The sequence below is a fragment of the Rhododendron vialii genome, chromosome 8a (assembly GCF_030253575.1).
Source record: "Rhododendron vialii isolate Sample 1 chromosome 8a, ASM3025357v1".
NCBI classification, from domain to species: domain Eukaryota; kingdom Viridiplantae; phylum Streptophyta; class Magnoliopsida; order Ericales; family Ericaceae; genus Rhododendron; species Rhododendron vialii.
This window is the reverse complement of record NC_080564.1, coordinates 31,409,294-31,434,686: the sequence shown is the minus strand read 5'-3', so window position 1 is coordinate 31,434,686 and position 25,393 is coordinate 31,409,294. Positions and strand designations below refer to the sequence as shown.

The 25,393-nt window shown below is 38.8% G+C and overlaps 4 protein-coding genes across 4 annotated transcripts; 2 read left to right on the top strand and 2 right to left on the bottom strand.

Moving 5' to 3' along the window:
• Window positions 1-57: 57 nt before the first annotated feature.
• On the bottom strand, window positions 58-3,017 carry LOC131335327 (uncharacterized). Its single transcript, XM_058370638.1, has 2 exons — window positions 2,673-3,017; window positions 58-403 (listed from the first exon to the last, which is right to left on the bottom strand). Exons 1-2 carry the CDS (start codon window positions 2,833-2,835, stop codon window positions 318-320), a joined length of 249 nt encoding a protein of 82 aa, XP_058226621.1. The 5' UTR covers window positions 2,836-3,017; the 3' UTR covers window positions 58-317.
• A 308-nt stretch (window positions 3,018-3,325) lies between these two features.
• LOC131335324 (pentatricopeptide repeat-containing protein At1g80880, mitochondrial) lies at window positions 3,326-7,004 on the top strand. Its single transcript, XM_058370634.1, has 2 exons — window positions 3,326-4,035; window positions 5,079-7,004. The coding sequence occupies exons 1-2, from the start codon at window positions 3,425-3,427 to the stop codon at window positions 6,166-6,168; spliced, it is 1,701 nt and encodes a 566-aa protein (XP_058226617.1). The 5' UTR covers window positions 3,326-3,424; the 3' UTR covers window positions 6,169-7,004.
• Window positions 7,005-7,890: 886 nt separating this feature from the next.
• Window positions 7,891-14,027, top strand: LOC131335316 (probable cyclic nucleotide-gated ion channel 5). Its single transcript, XM_058370627.1, has 8 exons — window positions 7,891-8,064; window positions 8,825-9,019; window positions 9,946-10,531; window positions 10,700-10,912; window positions 11,190-11,494; window positions 11,832-11,943; window positions 12,645-12,881; window positions 13,112-14,027. The coding sequence occupies exons 2-8, from the start codon at window positions 8,961-8,963 to the stop codon at window positions 13,811-13,813; spliced, it is 2,214 nt and encodes a 737-aa protein (XP_058226610.1). The 5' UTR covers window positions 7,891-8,064; window positions 8,825-8,960; the 3' UTR covers window positions 13,814-14,027.
• A 746-nt stretch (window positions 14,028-14,773) lies between these two features.
• On the bottom strand, window positions 14,774-19,923 carry LOC131335318 (protein LPA3). Its single transcript, XM_058370629.1, has 12 exons — window positions 19,519-19,923; window positions 18,560-18,590; window positions 18,199-18,291; window positions 18,037-18,099; window positions 17,795-17,909; window positions 17,353-17,438; window positions 16,703-16,761; window positions 16,512-16,614; window positions 16,360-16,420; window positions 15,380-15,462; window positions 15,209-15,289; window positions 14,774-15,078 (listed from the first exon to the last, which is right to left on the bottom strand). Exons 1-12 carry the CDS (start codon window positions 19,827-19,829, stop codon window positions 15,019-15,021), a joined length of 1,146 nt encoding a protein of 381 aa, XP_058226612.1. The 5' UTR covers window positions 19,830-19,923; the 3' UTR covers window positions 14,774-15,018.
• Between the last annotated feature and the right edge of the window lie 5,470 nt (window positions 19,924-25,393).

The window sequence follows — 25,393 nt, the reverse complement described above, 5'->3', positions numbered from 1 at the left end:
ATTACTTTGATTACCCTATCTGAAAAGGGGAGATTTGGCGGGTCGACATAGCCATACTTCATCACAACTGCGAACTTTCTTAGCACTTCGGAAGGTTTTATTCAAGATGCCCACTGAAATTACAAGGCAAAAAGAAGGAGTTTGCCCCTAACGGGGATTCAATAACCACTCCTTTCAAGTAAATAGAAGCATGTCCTGGCCTAACCCACAAAGAAGGAAAAGGAACTGCAAATGATCCAAAATTTTGGAGAACTACACTGATCTGTAACAATAGGTCAATGCAATAAAACCAACCCCTTCCATAAAACTTGTATAGGTCATTTAGCTTTAGAGGAAGAAAGTCTTTCACTCCGCGCTTTGTCAGCTTTTTCCAAGTAATCTTGATGAGATTGTTGTTTCGATCCTGCAAAGAAATAGACAGTAGTCATGAAATATATTTGAGGCATTACTAATGTGAACAATATGTTGGCACAGCCTTATTCTGTACAACTTTTTCCCCTTCTTTAACAAACTTGCATAGGAGACGAAAGAACACTTACTATACAAGTAAACCCAGGACTAACAAGACCTAATCTTCTTTGAAAATTGAAACATAAGTTGCAAGTTACTTCTGAGTGTTGCTACATCATGGTTGACATGCGAGTCCGATGTTATGGTAGTAAAATGGTTGAAAACTTGAAAGTGCAACATAAGCGTAGTGAACCACAACAAAAAGGTTCAATGCTCAATTCTTAACTTGTATAGTTTCTCTAACTCTAGTAACCACTATGTTGAGCATGACTGTCTTATGTCTAATAGCACACAGTAAAGTCGCAGTCTACTATCCATTAAAAACAGCGGGATGTTGAACAGTAACCCCACCTTTTTTAAGCTAAGCTGAGGGGATGAACACTTACCCATGACACCGTTTCTTTTTCTTTTCTATTTTACCCTCCTTTTTTTAAAACAGCAAAAACAAAGGGGTGTTCCCTTCATCCGATGTACACGTCACACAGCTATGCCACTATACTCAATGATGGGTCACCATAATATCTAGACCACTGATGAACAGTTGAGAGGGATTCACCCTCCCACTGATTCAAATCTAAAGCATAGAGCCAAAACAAGACTCTTTGTCTCACATACAGACGTCTCAATTGCTCCAAAATATCTTCTACTTGTGTATCCAAATATGCATTAACGCAAGCATAAAGGAGCCACAACCCACAATATCCTTTGCCTATTGTTCTTCCCCAAACCATGTGTAAACAGACCAAAAATAGCAAGAGAAAGTACAGGTAGCCCATCCTCGTTCTTCAAAAGATTGCCAATTGAATGATCCTAAAGGATGAGCCCATTGACATTAGGAAGAAGACAATAATGGATCCAATACTATTCTTACAGTCTTCTTACTACAGAGTACAGACCACTGATAAACATAGCGAAAGTTTAAAATCTAACTAATGCCCTAGAAGGCATTGCCTATGGTTACCTACAAGCAACAAAAATCGAAAAACTTTTGCTGCTCAATTGCCAGACACCACGTACCATAGCCAAAGTTACCTTAGAAGTTGCACAGTAGCAAAAAGTCCAAGTAATATATCAGCAACCTCATCATGCTCCACGTATATCATGGAGGACCTACAGAACTCCCAATAATTGCAAATTCAAAATTGCGGGCTATTGTACGTTCTAGATATAGATATACTCCTATATAGCCCTCCCATTGCTATACAAAATCACTCAACCTCAATCCAACTGATGTCTTTGTAGAAGCCATAAAGACCTTGTTGTTCCCCATTACTCAGTGATCTATCAACAACAAAAAATACAGATTTCTTGTCATGCTATTGTTTCTTTTTGGTAGCAACGGAAAGAGATTATAACCCAAACTCCACAGAATGCAAATGATCTCTAGTCATTATTTTGAGGAAATTGTGAATCTGAATCAAGAAACACAACTAATAAAACAGGTTGTTTGCTTCTTTTCTTTCTCTGAACTTTTTGCCACAAGTATTGTACCTATGTAGCTTACCCAACTCAAAGTTGCTAGTCTGCAAAATCCACAGTGACCTGGGTGCACATAAAGGTACCTCTACCTCCAAACCAATGTGGTTTCTTGCCCACAATCTAAAAACTTCTCCCCGTTGGACTTGTGAAGCCTTAGTTGATTAGGTTTGCTTTCGCTGACTATTCAGGGTTCGACCTAGACCCCTAGGGGTATTACGGTTATTGGTGATGTTAATGTAACATATGTTATAGACACTTGCTATACTCAGCCGATGTTACCCGTGGAATCCACTCTTAATTTGATACATAGATGAAACTGCTGTGAGCCTTGGATGCACTCAACCTCACAGTTGAGGAACCATGTAAAAACCTATGTGTAGTGTTTTCTGTCTCGTATCTTTATTGTTCTTCACAGTTGTGTATCTGTTGGGTTGGCCAATTTCTCAATACTGCCCCCAAAACCAAATCTAAGCTCCTGTCATTTAGGTTTCCAGGTGACAAATACACCCTTGAGAATGTAATTCTGTTGCTCAAATCCCAAAATACAAAAAAAAAAAACCACATCCACTACAATGAAATAGGTAGCCAACTATGTAAGGAATCAAGGGAATAGAAGAAGAATCAGGGGAAAAAAAATACGCTTTTACACCCGCATATTATAGAGAGAGAAAGAAGAGACGAACCTCGGGTCATGAGGAACCAGGGGACAGCAAAGACGGCGCCGATGATGAGAATTCCGGCGAACACGTGCTTCTTTTCACCACTGTAAAGGACATGATCCATTTTTGCCCTAAACCCTCCTCCTCCCGCGTTACCTCCATTGCTGCTCTTCGTCTCGCTAACCATTTCTCCAATTCCTTCAATTCACACCTACAACCCTCTCTTTGTCTCAACCTCCCTAATTAGAACCCTAGCTCTGTTCTTCCCCGGTGATAAAATTAGAAGGTGGCAGGGATCCAAACCAGCCAACCTCTTCTTGTCTCGTTTAGTATATAAATTTAAAATCAGAGCTCGAGCTCGACTGAATTACTAAAGTTTTATTCTATAAACTAATTAAATACTTATTTTTTACTAAAATAAGCTTTTATGAGCTGAGCTTTTAATCTTTTTAGACTTTGTTTTGCTAAATTTTTTATTTTTAAGTATTTTTTATGAAATTGATCATTCTCTTATAATACATTATTTTTATTTGAAAAATAAATATTTATTCCATTAGTGAGGAGTATTTTGGTCAGAAATAAAAAAAAGTAAAAAAAAAATTTTGATTGCCCTTTTTTACCCACGACAATATTATAACCATAACCGCGTACAAGTACACATACTCAGAAAGGGGTGGGTCGCAATTGTGTGTATTGTTAAAATTTTGTTCTTACAGTCTCACAAGAAAATTATGAGGTTTAGTGAGAAAGAACGCCATTCACAGTCTTGACAACAAATGATGGCACTCCTCACCATTGCTAGGAGGCTTCAGAGAACGCATCCCAAACACTTCCTTCCCTTCCCCTTCCACTCACTTCCTCAACCATCACTTCCCTCTCTCTCCCCTTCAAACCAAGTACACCACCTCTCTCAGGCATTGCATCGAACAGGTCTCGTCCTTTCCCGCCCCATCCCCCAAATCCCCCATTTCTGTTCACTCCAACCCTCCCAAGACCAAACTCTCCACGACCCAATCGACTTCAATGAATGCACCAATGAGAAAACCCATCATTTCCAATTGGGTGTCCGTAAATTGGTCAAAGCGATCGAAAAGGTCGACCAGTTTTCCTCCAAAGAGGAAGCAATTGAGGTTCTTGACAAGGCGGGTGTCGAACCGAAAGAAGAGTTGGTGTATCTGGCGATTTGGGATTTGAGAGAGGAATGGAAGTTGGCGTTCTTGGTTTTCAAATGGGGCGAAAAATGTGGTTGTTTGGGGGGAAAAGTGTGGGATTTGATGGTATGGGTATTGGGGAACCACAAAAAGTTCAGTACTGCTTGGTGCTTGATTCGAGACTTGCATCAGTCTTCGATGGATACACGAAGGACAATGCTTGTCCTGATGGATAGGTAAAAGATATTTTTCTCTGAAAAAGAAAAGAAAGGACTTGGTGAATTTGAAAAGATGCGTGCTTGATAGTTATGCAGTTCACTATGTGAGGTTCATAGAGTTATACTGGCTAGATAACACGGGCTATAGTGCTCAATACAGAGTTTTACTGCTTTGAGCATTGCATTTGATCCTTCTGAGTTAGTCTTGGTTTGAATTGTGGAAATATTGGTCATTTGCTTTGAGCTATTTTATGAGCTACTATGTGTTTGCAAAACATGTTATTCTCCTTATTCTTTAATATGCCTAGATGAAAGCCTCATGTGGCAAAACTCTGAACTTCACGTTCCGAAAATGCTCACTTCTATTTCTTGGTACTTGCATAGTTGCATGAAACCCTGAAGTCTCCTGTATGAATCAATTTTCATAGGATGGTGTTCAACTTCTATTTGAGTTTATTGTTGGTTGAAGCACCAACTGTCATTCTCTCATCCTTGAATTCAGTTCTGGATTGAAACTCCTTTATGTGTTTGGATCAAATAGCTTGGAAGCTGTGTATATTGGATTCAGAATGTGGTCTGAACATTCATTTGTTTCTTTTCCAATCAGATCGCGCAGAAGTTGCAAATTTACATAAGGAGTTTGAGTCTTTTGAAGATAGGCTGGAATTGTGTTTCTCTTTGTTTGTAGATGCTTCTGACCATGATACTTTCAGTTGATACTGTGCCCTCATGGACCATTTCGTTGTTCTCTGCTACTTGTTTTCGTTTCCTTATTGTGAATTTTATGAAGCTTCTATGATTCAGAAGTTAGGATTGGCTTACCTTGATAGATACTCACCCCTGGCAGCTTCACTACTGCGCTTGAGCATAGGTTTCATCAGAGACTTGGGTTTTTTTTTTTTTTTTTTCTGCTTTATAATACTTTTTACACAATTTTCTATGAGGAAAAGGGTTGCCATTATTTTTGGAGTTGTCTGTGAGTAACCGTTGTAGGCCCCTAGGAATTGAACAACACTCCTTTTGAGGTTCTTAGCTTGTTATCCTATTATCTGTTGTGATAGGTATACGGCTGCAAATGACCCAGGCAAGGCAATACAGACGTTCCAGCTTATGGAGAAGTTCAGAATGACTCCGGATACAACAGCGTTCCACACACTTTTGACTTCTCTCTGCAAACATGGAAACATCGAAGAAGCTGAGGAGTTTATGCTGCTTAATAGGAAGCTCTTCCCTTTGGAAACTGAGGGCTTTAACATAATTCTAAATGGGTGGTGTAATATATGTCTTGATTTATTTGAAGCAAAAAGAATCTGGAGAGAAATGTCCAAGTGCTGTATTACACCAGATGCAACTTCTTATACACACATGATATCCTGCTTCTCAAAAGTCGGGAATCTCTTTGATTCACTGAGACTGTACGATGAGATGAAGAAAAGGGGTTGGGTCCCGGGCATTAAGGTGTACAACTCTCTGTTATATGTACTTACGTGTGAGAATTGCCTGGATGAAGCTCTTAAAATTTTAGACAAAATGAAAGAAGCTGGTGTCCAACCTGATTCTGCCACTTACAACTCCATGATAGTTCCTCTGTGCGAAGCATCAAAGCTGGAGGAGGCAAGAAATACACTGGCCACCATGATAGTAGAGAGTGTGAGCCCAACGATTGAGACATATCATGCGTTTCTCGAGGGTGCAAGTGTGGATGTCACGTTGGAATTTCTTAACCGTATGAAGAAAACCGGTCTTGGTCCAAACCGGGATTCCTTTCTGTTGATTTTTTGCAAGTTCTTAAAACTGAAGCAGCCTGAATATGCATTGAGGATTTGGGAAGAAATGAAGCGGTATGAGGTGGTACCTGATTCTGCTCATTTTGCTTTATTAGTTGAGGGCTTAGCAACATGTGGGTCGGTGATCAAGGCTAGAGAATTGTATGGTGAGATGATATTGAGTGGCATGTTAGATGACCCAAAGCTAAAGAAGCTCTTGAACGAACCAGTGCAACACACCATTCGTCAAAGTGGAGAAGAAGAAGAACCATTCGGAATCTTGAGAAACCTTAAGAAAGGTACTCGGATACATCGTGGGAAAATCAGTGTAATTAGAAGAAAAGGACGTCATAAGCAGCCAAGAAAGGGGACACATGTAACTTAAAACTGCTGTCTGCAGATTTATAGGACACTGAGGATCCGAGGTAATTGGACTGCATATCCGCATGACTGTGGTGGGTGCCAAAAATGTTTTAACTCTTCGAAACCCTCTGGCTGCAACTGCAAGTGGAGATGTCAAGTAAGGATTCCAGCCGTTGCTCGGGGCATGGTTGGTCATGTTCAAATCCTCTGCAGTACATCTCTGGTCATTGGATTGCATGAGAATCTTGAGACATGAGAAGATTCCCACGTGATCTAGTGGTCGAAAATGCACTGGAAAAACTGGTGCAGATGAACTTGGGTAGATAGCATTTGAGAGGTGGCTGGTCTGGTTTAAGCAAGTGATGGCTTTCAGGGGAATGCTTATCGTGGGATTGCTTAATATGCAATGAAGTATTGTTCGAAATCGTTTCAAAGCTACTCAAGGGGATGTATCCAGACTCCAGTTAGCTTGTAGCCATTCATAATGATCCACTTATGCTACAGATTCTTTAATTGAAAATCTAACAGTCCCTTTGATAGTGAGTAATTGAGAAAAGAAAAGAAAGGAGAATCCTTTCACTTGTTTGGACAACTGATTCTATTCTAAACATGGTCATTATAGTTGACTGCATCTGCTTCTCGTTCTTTTGATATTACTGTTAAATCACATTACTGTGGCCTATTCCAAATCTTGTTCCAAATATAATGGACAAACTCAATCCAAGGAGGTCACTGAAAAGTCTCTCTGATGAGTATTAGTTCTTGCCTTACTTTTTGTTCTTTCAGATACTTGGAGCTTTCTGGTACCTATTTGCTGTTGAATGTACTGATGCATGCTGGGAGATTTGCTGTTGAAAACTTGAACGTACTGATGCATGCTGGGAGAAAGCTTGTAGAGACGGGAAAATGTTCTATAAAGTTTTTGTATTGCCAAAATGATTGATGTCGAAGGTTACACGGGCTGGAAAAGCATCAGCCACAATGTTCTTGATTCAAAATGTGCAGTTGTTGACGATGACCCACCATCTGATTACAGCATCTATGCGCAAGCTTTAGAACCTGGAATTGTTGCATTGGAGGATTTCTTCTCAAAATATTGTCACTGTTTGTGGCGGGGTCTACAGAATTCAAGGCAAGCTACCTTGAATTGTGATCAACTCCAAAAACCGCGCGCGAAAAATGAGGCCTCCATAGATTGAACACGCGACCTTAAGGTTATAGGATGAAGATATTATGGTCACATTACACTATCTCATTTGGAAAATATTTGACATACATAATATTAAACATATTCTGCTATTTTGGAGCCCAAAATTGGAGGCCCTAGGCGGGCCTATACCTAGGGTCGGGCCTGCTCATACATAATAATCACTCAAGACTCCCTCAATTTATTACTATTTGTTGTTTTGCAAAAGGAGGCAAATACTCTTCAATCTTGGCTTCGAATGTGCTAAATTTTGGATTTTTTTTTAAAAAAAGGTAAAAGTTCAATTTTTTTTTTTTATTTTTCCAAATCCTCTCGTCGAGATGAATTAATAATTCACAAAAATTTGACGCAAAACAACCAAAATAAAAAAATTGAATAAGGACAACAACAACAACAAAAAAAGCCCACGTTTTTTTTTTTTAAAAAACAAGGCCTAAATTAATTGATATAAAACCGGTAAAACAGTTAATGGAGCCCACCGTTAAGACCTCTTATATTTATACTATTAACGATTAGAAATAATGAAAAATCCGTTATTTTGACAACACTGCGTGCAAAAACTCTTCGTGCCTCTGTCCCTATTCCGCGCGTTTTCCTGTCTAAAAATAGGCAAGACTGCAACTTTCTGTCCATCAGATGCAAACCCTAATTTCCCCTTTCTTTGTTTCTTTTGTGGACGAATATTGGAGAACCAAATTCAAGAATTTCTCTGTGAGTCGAATCTCCTCCTTTATTTATTCCATTTGATTTCACAGAATCACTTATCTTTTGGTCGTTAAGAGTGTATAATGGAGATTAAGTGGATTTGTTCTGCATTGCATTGCATTGATTGGAATATTTCGAAAAATGGGATCTTCAATTAATTGCTTTACAATGTGTTGCTCCTTTTGTATCATCTATCCCATGAACAAACCTCTAGACTCTTGTCGGTTTTTATTTGTTCTGATATTTCTTCAATCACGGAATTTAGAACAAAAGAATGTTTGAAAATGTTATTGTCTCATCTATTTGGCTCTGAGCCCTGTTTGTTTGATCAGATATGAAAATTGGATTGGACGATATATTTAAGGGTATTGCATATCTGGCGTTTGGTTAGAAGGCATAGCGGCCCAAGATCGAACTGTTTTTGGCTAGGAAAACGCTATGCCTGGTATATGGGTCCTCAATGGCTGATATGGAAAGATTCACAAAATCGGCGTTTGTCTTATATGAAAAATCTACAAACTTACAATCTTTTTGCGAGTTATGTAGATTGAGCGTGTTCTGTTATGTGAACACCGTAAGCAGTTTCTTCAAACATATCATCGTCTGTATGTTTTTCGATGTTGATGCATGTTAGCCATTTGATGATTTAGTAATAAAAAGAGAGAGAGATATATGTACCTGGGGCTAGTTGGGTCACACAGCAGGACAAGAGGTATTTAATGTGTATAGGGTCAACATGACAGTATCCAAATGTTTCATTTTGCAGCACTGGGTACCCATTTATTTGGTACTCAAAGTCCCGTTTTCTTGTGGAAGTATTCGTCTGTGGGACTTGAATTCTCCGGAGGAAGCTGATGCTGAGATAATCTCATGCTGGTTACTTATGCAATTTGTTTTGCAAAATGTTTGATTCTGGTCATAAATCACAGTTGATGGATGGCCGGAGAGAAAAATTCGTAAGGTATGATGTGACATTGATTCTTGTGTCACAAGCTCATAAGTTTTTTTTCTTAAAGAACTTGTTCTTGGATGTATTTTTTTGGTAAATGATGGTTCTTGGATGTATTAATCCCCTTGAACATGAAAAGTTTTGACTGCCAAGTAGTCTGCACTGCTTTGGTTCTTTCTTTCTTCTTGTCACATTTCCTCTCATTTTTAAGGAACTCAGTTACTGAGGCTGCATAAAATTTTGAAAAGGTGAATGGGAAGAACTTCATTAATAGTGTTACAAGTTGTACAAGCATTATGACCTTGCTTTATAGATATCTAAGTTAGTATTTACTGTTGAGATTGTCATGGACAGTACAATAACTCTTAGACGATAAGCTTCTTGGGATTTCCCAACATGTTTTGATGATTTATATACCTTGCTAGTTATCAACTTACTTGAGAATGCCAAAACAAGTTGTCCTTATATTTCAAGAATACTGAGTTCTTTTTTCGCTCTAGTATTGATCTATTTTTAGGTTTGAGCAATGACAGCCTTATGACGTTTTCTTTCATTACATGCTCACATGTGTATCCAGTTTGGGATGAAAATTAGACCAGCAAACTTATAATCCATATTCAGAACTGATGTTTCAAGGTGCAAGTAAGTTGCTGCATGTGGCCATCGAGGTTGTCATTCAAAATCCATAATCTCATAACTCTGGCGATATCAGAATCCAACATGTATGTGGTTTTCGTTTGGTGGTATCAATCCAAAAAAAAGAATACTGTTGGTGACTTGAATGTCACTTGTTTTTCTCTCCAACTAATGAACACTTAAAATAAATTACTTGGTCGGAATATTGTACTTTTTCTTGGTTTAATTTTAGCACCAGGGTTCCTGTTAATTTGGTATCTAATTTTGGTATGTCTTGGCACTTCCATTTCTTGTAATTGTAGGTTGGAGGAATCGGATTCTAGCTTGTCATTTTCATCTGATATTGGGGGAATGAAGAGATGTGGATTTAGCATAGAGGGACTGACCACAGCTGGTCGTCCAAAGAATAATGCATCAAAGTCGTTTAGGGTTGGAGTGAAAAGAGGATCTGAAGGACTGAGGATGTTTGGCCGTACACTAAAAACTGGAGTCAGCCGGGCAGTTTTCCCAGAAGATCTCAAGGTGTCTCAGAAAAAGATTTTTGATCCTCAAGACAAGTCTCTTGTATTTTGGAACAAGCTTTTGGTCATATCATGTATTATTGCCGTGTCAGTGGATCCTTTGTTTTTCTATCTTCCAGTTTTCGATCTTGACAAACGTTGCCTTGGTATAGATTCAAAATTAGCTCACACAATTACAACTTTGAGGACTATGATAGATGCTTTCTACCTTATACGCATGGGTCTCCAATTCCGGACCGCTTATATTGCACCATCATCTCGTGTTTTTGGACGTGGTGAACTGGTGATTGATCCGGCACAAATAGCGACAAGATATTTACAGCGGTACTTCATTGTTGATCTTCTGTCAGTGCTACCTCTACCACAGGTTACATACATGAATTTTCTCTTTCGTATTGATCAGCTCGAGAAACAACAAATGTCAAATAGAGCTGAGCGTTAAAATTACACCAATGGAAATCTAACAATTGTTGGATTCTAGGTTTGAGATTACAAGTTACATTTTTCTGTCCTTCTAACTGCTCATTATGTGCAGATTGTAGTGTGGAAGTTTATGCAGCAACAAAAAGGTTCAGATGTCTTGGGTACAAAACATGCACTACTGGTGATCATCTTTCTTCAGTATATTCCGAGGTTTTTTCGGCTTGTCCCATTAACTTCAGAGCTCAAAAAGTCTGCTGGTGTCTTTGCTGAAACTGCTTGGGCTGGTGCTGCATACTATTTGTTGTGGTTTATGCTTGCTAGCCATGTAAGTAGCTTCGCAACTGATTCTAAACATGGCCATCATAGTTGACTGCATCACCGGCTTCTCATTCTTTAGATATTACGGGTAACTCACATAACTGCTAGGGAAAACTTGTTCAAAATATAATGGACAAACTCAATACAAGTAGGTCATTGAAAAGTCCCACTGATGAGTATTAGTTATTGCCTGTTCTTTTTGAAGAACTATTGCCTTCAATAAACTTTAGTGCTCTTAAGCGGTGAAGTGGAATTACATAATTACAGTTACTTCGTTCTTTCAGATACTTGGAGCTTTCTGGTACCTATTTGCTGTTGAACGTACTGATGCATGCTGGGAGGAAGCTTGCATAGATAGTGGAAAATGTTCTACAAAGTTCTTGTATTGCCAAAATGATTATGTCGAAGGTTACAAGGACTGGGAAAGCATCAGCCAAAATGTTCTTGATTCAAAATGTGCAGTTGTTGATGATGATCCACCATTTAATTACGGCATCTATGCACAAGCCTTAGAATCTGGAATTGTTTCATCCGATGATTTCTTCTCAAAATATTGTTACTGTTTGTGGTGGGGTCTACAGAATTTAAGGCAAGCTACCTTCGCAGATCTCAGCTTCCAATGAGTCTACAAACAAAAACGCTTCTTTTCTCGAGCCTAGATTAGTCTATTGCAGCTTTCTCTGCACCTTTTTTTTTTCCATTGTGGAGTTTGACACGACTCTTCTAATAAGCTATGCAGTAATATGTCTACTTATCACACAATCATTTTCCAAATTTGATTGATTGGGTAGTTTTTAGTTCCATTCTCTATCTAACATCGTCTTCAGTTTTGCTAATGCTCTCAGGCTGATAGTGCTAAGTTGCCCATTTAATTGGTGTCCATAGAGTCATTAAGTTTAACTGGTTTTCTATTTCTCTTCTTGCAGTACACTTGGCCAGGGGCTCATAACCAGTACCTATCCTGCAGAGGTTCTCTTTTCCATCTCCATTGCCATATTTGGCCTCATTCTCTTTGCTCTTCTGATTGGCAACATGCAGGTGTGTGCAAAAATGACTCCAGGGGTTCCATTGATTTTGATCGATATTGTGTTGAATTCTCTTGTTTTATTGTGGCTGACGAAGCTTACGGTGGTTTGTAAATTTCCTTCAGTATTTTTATATTTAACTGATTCCCTTTGCTATTTTTTTGAAACCATGCTGATGTTATTGCAAAATTCTCATGTACGAACTGATTTCTTGCTTTAATCCTATGTTTTATGCATAGGTTCTGAAGTTCTAGCTTTCACATAAATTGTTGGAGTTCTTCACTTTGAGTAAAAGATCTTTGGGGACCTTAGAGAATATCTCATCTGCTCAAACAACTTCAGTTAAACTCCATTTTTTTTTTCAGAAATGCTTAAAAACCTAGTGTTGTACAGTATGGATTAAGGGACCGTACCGTAGTGAGTTCTATATCGCACAACAAATATGAAGTTCCATGATTATTGACTAACAAACTTGGGTTTTGACAATTTTTTCGAATAACATGCTCCATCAATTTGACTGAGCCAGGTCAAAACAATAGAAGAATTTTCATAACATTTGTTATGTTTCCTAGGTTGTATATTTAAGCAGTCTAAGAGCTTAAACTCCATTGTTACGAACTACTGTCAATTTCAATTGGATAATTTTGGTTACCATTGGAACTTAAAACTATTTATGCATTGCCTGAGTTCTGGAGTGTGTTATGATTGCAACAGACCTACCTTCAGTCACTCACGGTTCGGCTTGAGGAGATGAGAATTAAGAGGCGCGATTCAGAGCAGTGGATGCATCATAGATTGCTCCCTCAAGAACTCAGAGAAAGAGTACGGCGCTATGATCAGTATAAGTGGCTGGAAACAAGAGGAGTTGATGAAGAAATCCTGGTCCAGAACCTACCAAAAGACCTCAGGAGGGATATCAAGCGACATCTCTGTTTGAATCTGGTTAGAAGGGTAAGTATTTTCAACGGCAGAGCTACAACCCACTGGCGTTCTAACGATGTATGGGGTTGATTCATTGGAACTTAAAGTCACAAATTCAGATTCATCAAAGCAACTTGTTCTAACACTTAATGCCAGAACAAGAAGAAATAATCTTGTTAAGTCAATATCTAGTTTTCAATAGTCAATCAATTCTAACAGTATTGGTTTTTTGCTTTCACTTCATTTGGTGGATTTTCCAGGTTCCACTATTTGCAAACATGGATGAGGGGTTGCTCGACGCCATTTGCGAGCGACTGAAACCGAGTTTATACACTGATAACACCTACGTCCTTCGGGAAGGGGACCCAGTGGACGAGATGCTATTCATTATACGTGGCCGCCTGGAGAGTGTAACCACAGACGGTGGGAGGAGCGGGTTTTTCAACCGAGGTTTCTTGAAAGAAGGTGACTTCTGTGGGGAAGAGCTCCTAACGTGGGCACTGGATCCTAAAGCCGGTTCCAACTTACCGCCGTCCACCCGTACCGTGAAGTCTTTGACAGAGGTGGAGGCATTTGCTCTAATAGCAGATGAGCTAAAATTCATCACAAGCCAGTTCAGGCGGCTTCATAGCAGACAAGTGCAGCACACTTTCCGGTTCTACTCGCAGCAGTGGAGAACTTGGGCTGCCTCCTTCATACAAGCGGCTTGGCGACGGTATTCCAGGAGGAAAATGGCGGAGCTTCGTCGTAGTGAAGAAATGGAAGATGAAGAGATCGAAGATGAAGAAAGTGGGTTCATTGAGGATAATGGGTCGAGTTTTGGTGCAACAATACTAGCATCACGGTTTGCTGCGAATGCTCTTCGCGGGGTCCATAGGAATCGGAGCTCAGTAGGTGCGACGAGCTTGGTGGCGCTGCAGAAACCTCCGGAACCTGACTTTGCTGCGGATGTCGCACATTGATAGATATACTTTTTCTATCTGTAGGAAGAAAAAGTATAACGAAACGATGTTTTGTATTTTTACTGGAAAGAGCAGACGATACAGGCCTTGTAAAACACTATGGTAGTAGTTAAACTGTTAGTGTTTAGACTTCTCTTATTTTTTGTATTTTTGAAGTTTTCGATTTACATTATGGAAGCAATAACTTGAGACGCGGTGATTGTATGGCGATGAATTGTGCCGATTTGTGATTGGTAATTTGTATATTTGATTTGTTGAAGGAGTTTAAAGGAATTTTTGACAGAAAGCAACATGAAGGTTGAATTCAGATGGAACTTAGTTTGAGTCCCAAACTTTGCATAGGGGGCCCCACAATGGATCTGATTTTCTGCTATGTATCATGGGTCACGGACCCTAGCCCTTCAGATTGAAGGCATCCATTAGTGACTTTTCTTGCAACTCTAGGAGAGTCAAAAGCAAAGAAGTCAGACTTTCAACTCAGTTAAAGCCCTTAGTTTCCATTGGTGTCCCTCCCATCTTTGATAGAGGGAGCAACTAGTGCATCAGTATTCTGGAACAGATTTGACTAATTCAATCAGTGAACACGAGGCCTTTAGCTGCGGACGTTCTGGTCTAGTCATTTTGATACGTTCCTCCTAGCCAAAGACAGTGATTGTCGCTTAAGGTATTGCCATCCACTAAGACTCTGTGAGGAAGAAGAGTCATAATATTTTCATCTGATTTGACAAAATTATTGAAGAATACTCAGCTGAGCAAGATCATGCATTCGTTCCCTCCGATCCAACTGAAAACTATTCCAGATTTTCCACTACTTTTTTCTCCTCATACAATAGCTGATCAGGTAATGCAAAGCGGAAAATCCAATGACACATGTTTCATGCACTATGAGTTGTGTGATTTGACATAACGTGGTTTTATGTACCGAAGGGCATACGATAAACTTGAATTAGAAACACAAACTTGATCAAATAATCAATTGGATTTGTGAGAGTGCCAAAAAAGAATAGTACATCGTCGGATTTTCATGTATGTCAGTTTGCTTTGATATACAAGATATAGTACAAGATACTATACAGGAAAAATGATCTAAAACTAACTTCCAACCAGCGGTTCAAGAGTATCATCTGATGTTGCATCCGTGATCCCTTTATATTTCATTCCCGCTCTCTTCCAGAAGTCACTCTTGTTGTTTCCGTTGTTGCTGCTTAACTACGCCATGCAGAAGATAACTCCAAATCGACCCCTTCTTCCCACCACGTCGAGGTCTGCATTATCATATCAGGTTGTGAATGCTGGTGGTTTTTTAACCAGAAGTTTCCAGACACAGAATATATTTGCAACAACAAATTTGAAAGGAAGTCGAAAATTCCATATAAATAACTCAATTGGTAGGACCTTGTAGCCCCTTCGAAGAAATTGAAGTGAACTTCCTTCTTCCTCCTGCAGTCCCAAAACCCTCAATAGTTCTTCCTTCGTCTGTGGCATAGCCAAATATTAATTAAATTGCAGACCAAATATGTAAACCACGTTTTAAATGGAGTGGAAAAAGAGAGTATGTGAAATTACTTCGCCCAGCGTGAAGCGAGTTGCACTCTCAGCCACGCAAGCATAAGAACCATCTGCTTGTTTCAGCATCACCTGCCAAGGCCCTGAAAGAACTCAAGGCAAAGAATGATGATGTTGATGTTCTTCCAAGTTAGCCATCACTAAATCTTTTATCGGGTATCGATGACATGTAGAAAGGAAAACCAAACCTAGCAATGTAGTAACTAAATTTTGTATAATAACTAAACTTTGTTATGAACCATAATAATATTCCCTAATAAACAGAAAATGACTAATAAAGTTCAAGAGTTATGATTTACACCATTCATTTGCTTTGTACTACATGCCTCTGCGGTCGACCTACGTTTGATATACATCGATTCCATCACCTGGATGTATTAGATTATTAACACAAAATGGAATCAATTTATCCCTTAAAGACATCTGGAGATGGCATAACCGTAAAAGCGACAATTACGCCAAATGTCAAGGCTAATTCACCACCATAAAATGCCAAATTCACAAGTGGACATATCTAATTTGAGCATAGCTTCACCACTTCCACCCTGCTTCAATAACAAGGTAGACTTTGGCTATACGAGGTAGACTTTGGATTGTACACCATTCTATAAACCAGGCACATGTAAAACTGAAACCCTCTGTTAGGTTAAAATGGTGGTGCATGTTCTCACAATGAAAGAAATCACTAAAACTTCCACCAGTGGAAATTTATTAATCACACACCCTAAACAACATCAAAAGGAGGTGACCCTCATTGATTACCTAAGAAAGAAAGGTTTAGTCACAGAATTTAAAGCTCCAATTAGTTATTGTAAGACGTAAAAACTGAACATCATTTCCGATGAAAATAGGACATTCATGGACTACCAAAGAGAACACCAGAAAAGAACAAGATTTCCTAAACTACGAAAGTTATTCGTCTTCTTCCTCCATAATAGAACTTGTGTGATAATTTTAGCACTAGAAGAAACGTTTCTCACCAGGGTATTGACGGAACAATGCTCCACTATAGTTGACAATATAAGGTGCCACCGCAACTGTCTTCCATGTTAAATGAGAAAAGTGTATAAGGTCTGGATTGAAAAGGACAACATAAATACCACCTAAAACTTAAAAGCTGCCCAATATATACCTTAGAATAATCTCTTGTTCGGATATAGAAAACAGGGGTAAATTGAGAAAGAAATCGGTAATGCAAATCTTTGGTTGGAAATCCCAGAAGGCCCAAGTCAGAACTGCAAATTCCATTCTTTTACCGTCAAAGAAAATTAACTCCCATAGAAAATAAATATCTACCAGATGGTAGCGAAGGATTAAGCATACCGCAATGTGTCAAGTTCCAGATTAAAAAGAACGGCAGGGGTTGATATAGCAAACTTTTCCTGTACATCCAAAAGACAGGGTCATGAAAGAAAATAAATTTGACCAACTTGAAGGCATGCACTCAAACAAAAACCAGCAATTTCAATGGTATTGACAATGGTGGAAAAAGTGCTAGCTGGAGCAACTAAACTATGCACCGTATCTTTCTCAAATAGTTGCAAATTAAGAACCTAGGGTACGAAAGGACATGCACTTAAGTTGTTCCCACTAACATAGAGATTTATACCCCCACACCAGACTTGAGTTCAACGAAGTTCCAAGATCGGGTAAACTTACATATACAGATGATGGAGTAAGTTGTTATAAGAGCACATAAAATGGAAAGAAGGGAACGGAGAAAGGTAAAAGAGTATCATTTTCGATGTACTGCACATCATTGAACACACTAATGAATTAAATCAAACTTAAAAGAGGATTTGTGTGCAACACAATGTTTAGAAAATTAATCAAGCCAAAAAGCAACAACTTCACGAATGGGATGGGAAAAGGTGACCGAGTGGTACATTTACCTAACATCTAACCAGAAACCAAACTTGCATGTCAGGTTACAAACTAAGTCAGAGAATATTGTGGAAGCAAACGCGACATACCACATACTTCTCTATAGCTGCAAGCTCACGGGTACTGCAGTTAATGAACATATATAGTGATGGTGGATCATTTGATTGCCAACGGTCTGCATTCATAAGGACAAATAAAATGTTTAGATCAAAACCATCAGAACCAAGTAACTCTTAGGGGTTGTTTGGAACCAAAGGAAAAGGAAAGGAAAATAGTTTTCCCTTGTTTGGTTTGAGAGGAAACAGGAAACCAATAATAAAACAAACTATGACGCACAGTAAATTTTCCTCCACGCTTTCCTCAAAGTTTCCTTTTCCTTTTCTTTCTTTTCCCCAAGTTCCAAACAGGCTGTTTGTAAAAAAATTCTTCATGCAAAAAATCTGTAGGTTCCATTATAGCATTGACAACTTTAGGCCCTTTAACTTCTAATAAAATCCAGAAAACTAATCCATCTGAATATCTAGAAGCAACCTTCATTTTCATCCTCGAAATCAAAATCCAAGGTCTTTCTAATGGATCTGAAGAATGAGGAGACAGGACCATTGCTGGGAACATCGTCCAAGGAACCTATGGTTATGCCATCAACCTGAAAAACAAAACCAGTAACCTAAGAAATCTGTTTTTTTGGGGGGAATTAAACACCCAAACAGACCACAGAGAAAGAAAATCATGTCAAAATAAGTATCAAGTCCATGAATGAATCAGATTGTTACCAAGTCAAAAGCAGATTTAAAAAGCTCGGAGGCCCTGCGCTTTTCAGGCTGATCAGGAAACACCTACAAGGAACCACAACATATTAACATTCATTTTCTTTTGGAAGTGAGAGGTACAAAAGACCACATGAAAAGAAAGGTAGTCTGATAGTCTCTTCTTACAATGCAAACCCTTGTTTCGTTTCTTTCTTTAAGCTTCCTAACAACAGCCACAGCAAGTTGAATGTTGGCATCAATAAAGTCATCTGAAGATCCCTTCACATAAAAGGAATTTGATAAAATCATGTATCCAGTTTTTTATATGTTGTCAACAAGCCAATGCAACATAAATGACGAGATTGCACCAGAGAAAGAGGACATGCCAGTAGGAGGTAATGACTGACTGTCAATTAAAAGGTGGTGATTGAGTATCAATTCAATTCCTCGAAATCACGCAGTACTACTTCCGAAAAAGAAGCACATTATAACCTATGTTACGTGTAATAGCATTAGCAACTAGAAAACGAGAGAATGAAGAATGTACCTTGTAAGTAGAAACGTTGCTAGGCAAGGGCCTGATGAAGCCACACAAGGAATGATAAAACAGAAAATAAGAAGGTATCAGGAAATGGCAACTCAATCAGCAGCAGGGCTAATTTGAATTAAGTTTAATTGTCAAATATAATATCCAAGCAAAGTACTATCCTATAAGTATCAAGTTACTAGAAGGAAATCAAAAACTTTAGGAATGTCGTAAGTGTAGTATTCGTATTACATAAAACGATACTAAAATAACTCTAAAGCATTTTCTTTCAACCACAATTTGTTTCCAATGCGTCTCCAGGGACTATTCTTGCATTGGTTGCCACACTAAGATCTTGCCACAGAAAAAGAAATCTCAAACATAGCATTACAGCTTGCCCATAATCCAAACCAGTGTTCACAATTCACAATTGTCGCAAAGTAACTATTTGTAAGTTTGATTCCTTCACTGCATCTACATATTAACAAGCTCAAATAATGTCTCTATCTCACTCTACTTTTGAAGACATGGAATCATGTAAAACCGCAACCAATGCTCGAAACGCAATCACAAGCTGAACTATAAAATGGGTATCAAAAGAAAAAATCTACTGAAAATCCCATTACCAATACCATAGAGGCATAAACGTACTTATCACTATCAGCATTGAGTTGGTTAAAATTCTGTAGCTCTATGTATGAAAAGTGACCGAGTTCGTTTTGGGGTCTCTAAAACCAACATCTCTCTGCACACGGTTCCCAATAAATTATCTCTCCAATTAAATACACTCATTTCTCTATCTATCTCTCTTCACTCGTTACCCAAGAAGCTCACTTAAAACCCAAACCACGGCCACGGGCAATGCTTGAAGCTCAATTACAAGTAGAACTAACAAATGGGTACCAAGAAAAAACCAAAAAACCCCAATAAATGCAATCCAAACACACTACTTGACGATGATAGAAGGAAAAAGAAGGTACGGGAAGTCGATTTCGAGGCGGGTCTTTCCATCATCAAGGGCATAAGCAAGAGAAATCGCGGCATCAGTGACGAGTACTTCGTAGGATTTGGGCTTATAAATTGGGACACCGGACTTGGGATCTACCTGTGGTGGTGCTTCTTTATTGCTGCACTGGATTTGGGCATGTTTGATTCTAAGGGAGGGGAAATTGAAGAGGGTGGGAGGTGGGAGGGTAGAGAATGAGAGGGTTAGAGAGAGAGGAGGGTAAGAGAGAGAGGATTTGTGGACAGGAGAGAGAAAGCTGGGTGCTTGAAGTGATGAGAAGGCCATGGGTATGGCTGATTTGGTTTGGTGGGAGAGAGGAGGGAAAGATAAGCAGAGGAGGAAGTGATAAGGAATTTGAAGGCTGTGGGAAGCTTGTTTTCCGAATTTACTAAAGGGCCCCTGGAAAATCATTTCTATCCAAATTGTTGCTCCCAGTCTACCATTAGAAACCATCAGATTATAAGGTCAATATGGTCCAAACATTACTCACATAATTATTTGGCAGGGCCGACCGCTCCCGCTCTCTATCCTCTCCATGCGCTCGCACTCTCGAAAATTTTATTAGTTTAAAATGTTTGTAAAAGTGACGCACGCGCATTATGTAACTAAGATCTAAACAATGCAAATAAACTGCCACCAATTTATTCCCAATTGGGAGTGGATCCTTACCCATCGCTGTTCCGGACAGATGTTGAATTTGTCTCACAAAGTTTAAGTCATACTAAAATTCTTTCAAGAAAATAATCTTGCAAAGTGAAAAAATGTTCAACAGTTCTAGAAAATTAGTCAGAAGAGTCATACAGTTATTCTCTAGTCATCTCAATTCCATTTTGTTGTTTAGTTTTTGACTTTTGCATGTTCCAAAATAGTTGTTCACCAAAGGATTTGACTTACAAAATGGTGAATTTGAGAAAGTGTCATCTCATTTGATGCCAAAGAGGTGTAAGATATTCGAAAAATCCAGAACTTATCAATTGTGATCTTGCGTCCGTTAATAATCCATAACTCTGAAATTCAACAAAAAAAAAAAAATGGGACTAATGGAGTATCTGGTTTATTACTTCCATCACCTTGCAAAAATGGCAAAAATTCCGATATCAAGAACTATGAAGGAAAATCCAGGTTTACAATCTCCCTAGTAGGATTGCCGGGGTCTAGGGGCATTGCCCACGGGGCTCGGGTCAATCAAAGCAGTTAAGCTGAAATTAGCATAGGCCAGTCGTCATCCACAGTCAACCAAATGGAGACATATTCTTGATAGTCGTTAAAACAACCAAACTTGACCTTACCCATATCCTTGGGTCTTGACAGTTCATTTCTAAACAACCCGCCCCGGCCTCAATTACGTGACTTTGGAGCCATTCCGTGGCGCCGTTACGACCGCACGAATGCTAACGATTACACCATCACCAGTCAAACAACAGACCATGATGAATAATTTGAATGGTAATGGTTGGTTTGTTAATTAATTTTTGTTTTCTATTTTTAAGGTGGACTTTTATTTGAATATATAGTATTGTTGACGAAGGAATTTTTTTTTGGTGTCATTTGTCATGAATATAAGAGAGTTTATGTGAATTTTTGTTTTGGACATTGAAAAACTGAGATTGAATGTGTTCATGCGTGCCTCTAGGCATGAGCAATCTTATAAAATGGAGGCTGATTGCACCGGCATTTGAAATTATGAAGATTGAATGAAGCGACCATGGTAAGGTTGAAATTATGAAGATTGAATGTATTGTTTCATAATCAGTAATGACCCGACTTCTCTGCAAATTAGCCCAAAAAAAAATCAATTAGCCCACAAATCAAGTATCGTTTCATAATCAACAAATGACCCGACTTCTCTGCAAATTAGCCCACAAAAAAATATTTGTTGTTCCATCTCATCCATCCATCTTGACAATCATGAATCTATTTTTATCAGGAAAAGACCTTTCAAGAAATCTATGCGTTCTTATGAACTTAATTTAAACTTAACATAAATTTGAAAATTTTGTCCTTATTTGAATTTTTTTCGCATTTTTTAGTTTTGCGCTAAACTTTTGAGTTATTAATTCAGCTCGATGAGAGCAATTGGAAAAGTAAAAGTAAAAAAAATTTATTTTTCCTATTCCTCTCATCAAGCCGAATCAATAACTCACAAAAATTTGACGCAAAACTAACAAATTAGAAAAAAATTCAAATAAAGACAAAATTCTCAAATTTAAGTTAAGTTCATAAGAACGCAGTAAACCGTTAAAAATACTTTTAGCCGATGTTATCTCAACTATTCGCTGCTGAGTTCGAGTCCAAGCATGTCCTTGACAAGTATTAATTATTAAAACACGTCTTTACCGTCATTTTCTCTCGTAAAAAAAAACCAAACTTGACCTTCTCCTTGGGACTAATAGAGTCCTTTTCTAAACAACTACCAGGCCTTCAATTCCGTGACGGAACAATTCGGCGCGGTTACCGATTGCTCTTGACACCAGTCAAAACAACAAACAAACTACCGTCATCACCACGCAAGCAGATCACCAACCACAGGCGGGACCCACGCGCATCGAAGTGCACCGGCGTGCTCAAACCTCTTTAGCACCCAATAAATTTTCTCTTTGGTGGGTCCAGTTAGGATTCTTGCCATCGCCATTTTCTGATATTTAAGTGGGACCAGGTAATCTAATTCCAAAAATTCTCTAACTACGTCCAAAATCGCACACTCAAATACACACCTTCTTGGGGCATCTTCAATCCATCTCTATTTCTCCAAAATAGAAGATGGATGTGACACATTGAGAAGAAATTTTATAATTTATTCCTTTTTTTCTTCATTTTTTGTACTTTTTGGGAGAATTTTTGAGGGACCCACCGTCCTTTTTAGAGTTTGGTCCTCCAAAAGTAAATTTGGTCCTCTAAAAATGGAGAATCAAAAGCAAATTTGGAGTATAAAATTTCTCCAAACTCTAAAAATGTAACGCCCCGATTTTTCGGGGGCAAAATAAAATACTTTTTACGAAAATATTTCTAAATAAATAAATTATTTCAGAATAAAGGTTTATCTATTACAATCACAAGATAAATTTACTGATTTAAAATACATTAACTTCAGAGTTGACTCTAAGCTTGACACGAATCCCGAGCATACTCGATCTCCATCCCTGGTATTCTTCTTGTGTTTGACTGCTCCTCCATTGAATCTTGCGCCCTCTGGCAAATTAATCACCGAAGCAATCGATTTACCAGGATCCAGACGTATCCGTGAGTGATAAATCACCCAGTAGAATAATCCAACCCAACTACCCCTCTTACTATACAATTAGCACGCAGTAGGATAAATATGGTACGAAGAAGTAAAACAAAGATTTTTCACATAAATTTATTTAGAGCCCGTTCCAAAAACGAAATAAGAACTTATTTTTTGTGTAATAAGAACGCTTGTTTCGGAAAATAAGAAGGCTGCTACTTATTTTGGAAGAATTTATATAGGTACCGACCGGCCGAGGAGGGAAATCGTACTGGCAGCCACGTCGGGCTGTCTCCGGCCACCGGACGGCCGATCCGAGCCGTCCAAAAATTCTATAAAAAAAAACGAGGAGGCCCATGCGGGAATCAATGGCATCCGAGGTGTGTAGGGTGCTTGATCCGAGCACCCCTTTTCCTTGTAGGGTGCTTGATCATATATACACGAAAAAGGGGTGCTCGGATCAAGCACCCTACACAGCTCGGATGCCATTGATTCTCCCGGTGGCCCCCTCGTTTTTTTTTATAGAATTTTTGGATGGCTCAGATCGGCCTTCCGGTAGCCGGATACGGCCCGGCGTGGCCGCCAGTACGATTTCCCTCCGCTGGCGCCCATTATCATAACAACAGTCTTATTTTTTGTATAAGGCAATTTCAAGCTCAAAAATTATGTGTTTACGCAAATAATCTTCCTACCACTATGGATCTTGTTTGATAGATCTCATTGAGATCTTTAATACGGTGCAAAAAAAAATTGAACTTTTTTTTTTCATGTGCATTATTTGAGTTTGAAAATGTGAAAGAAAATTTTTATTAGAATTTTGTGGAATGACCCTTCTTATTTTTGAATGAGAAGTGGCAAAATAAGTACTTATTTTTTAAGAAAATTTTCGGAACGGAGCCTAATGAAGTCGTTTTCTAAACAACTAGCAGGCCTTCAATTCCGTGACGGAACAATTCGGCGCCGTTAGCGATTGCTCTGACACCAGTCAAAAGACTCAAAACAACAAACAAACTACCGTCATCACCACGTAAGCAGATCACCAACCACAAGCGGGACCCACGCGCATCGAAGTGCACCGGCGTGCTCAAACCTCTTTAGCACCCAATAAACTTTCTCTTTGGTGGGTCCAGTTAGGATTCTTCCCAGCGCCATTTTCTGATATTAAGTGGGACCCAGGTAATCTAATTCCAAAAATTTTATAACTACACCCAAAATCACACTCTCAAATATACATATTCTTACAAAATACAATGGTCCCACACACACTATCTGTGCAGTGTGTGTGGAACCCTTGTGTTTTATGAGAGAGTATGTGTTTGGGCGTGTGATTTTAGGTTCAAAAAGTACAAAAAGTGAAGAAAAAGTGGAATAAATTACAAAATCTCCCCTCAATGTGTTACATCTATCCTCTATTTTGTATGGATTGGAGATGCTCTTAAAGAAGGAAAAGTAGGGACAACATCATAACAAAATAGTACAGTAAAATATATGTAACTTGTGAATAGTGGCTCGTGTAAAGCTGCGAGCGACTGCAGCAAAAATAAAAATTTTGCAAAGTAGCGATGATGTATCGCACAGGGGTTTTTGCCTCCCCCGATGTGGGTGCTATTAGCGATTGCTCTGACACCAGTCAAAACAGCAAACAAACTACCGTCGTCACCACGTAAGCAGACCACCAACCACAGGCGGGACCCGCGCGCATCGAAGTGCACCGGCGTGCTCAAACCTCTTTACCCCCCAATAAATTTTCTCTTTGGTGGGTCCAGTTAGAATTCTTCCCATCGCCATTTTCTGATATTTAAGTGGGACCATGTATGGGTGTAAACGAGTCGAACCGAACCAAATATTGGCATGTTCGAGCTTAGCTCGATCAGAATTCATCTAGCTCGAGCTCAGCTCGAGTTCGAATCGAGCTAGAAAATCTTGGCTCGAGCTCGGCTAGACAAGAATGTACAAAGCTCGAGCTCGGCTCGTTAGTATTCGGTTTGGACTAAATGAGACGGCTCGGCTCTAATTCGAGCTCGAATTCGTCAACTTTTCAGCCTTAACATTGAAAAATGGCTAAACGAACCGAGTCGAACCTATATATTTTGAGTCGAGACGAACCTGTTCGTGAACATGTTCGAGCCCAGCCTTGCTAGGTTCGAGCTCGGCTCGTTTATCAAACGAGCCGCAAAATCGAGCTCGAGCTAGCTCATTTATCCTTCGAACCGAGCCTTTATCGAGCCGAACTCGCGAGCTGCTCAGCTCATTTACAACCCTTGACCCAGGTAACCTAATTCATGGGAAGAGAGCACTCTTTTTTTTCCTGGCTTATTTTAGTCAGTTTGAAAATAAATTTAATTTTCCAAGAATTTTTTTTTATTTGTTTCGTGAGAAATTCCAAGAAGTAAGAAGAAGAAGAGAACTAAATTTGAAAAAATTCATTGAAGTAGAGTAAGAAAACAAGCCAAAGTTTTTAAATTTGTTGCTTACTTTTTATTTTTTCTAATATTCTTCGGATTTATAAAATATATATGTATTTTGATTTACCTCACTATGTAATGATCTAAAAATATTGACTAAAGTTAAAAATTGGACTACTATTTAGAACAAAATCCAAGAATTAAGCACATGTTAAGAA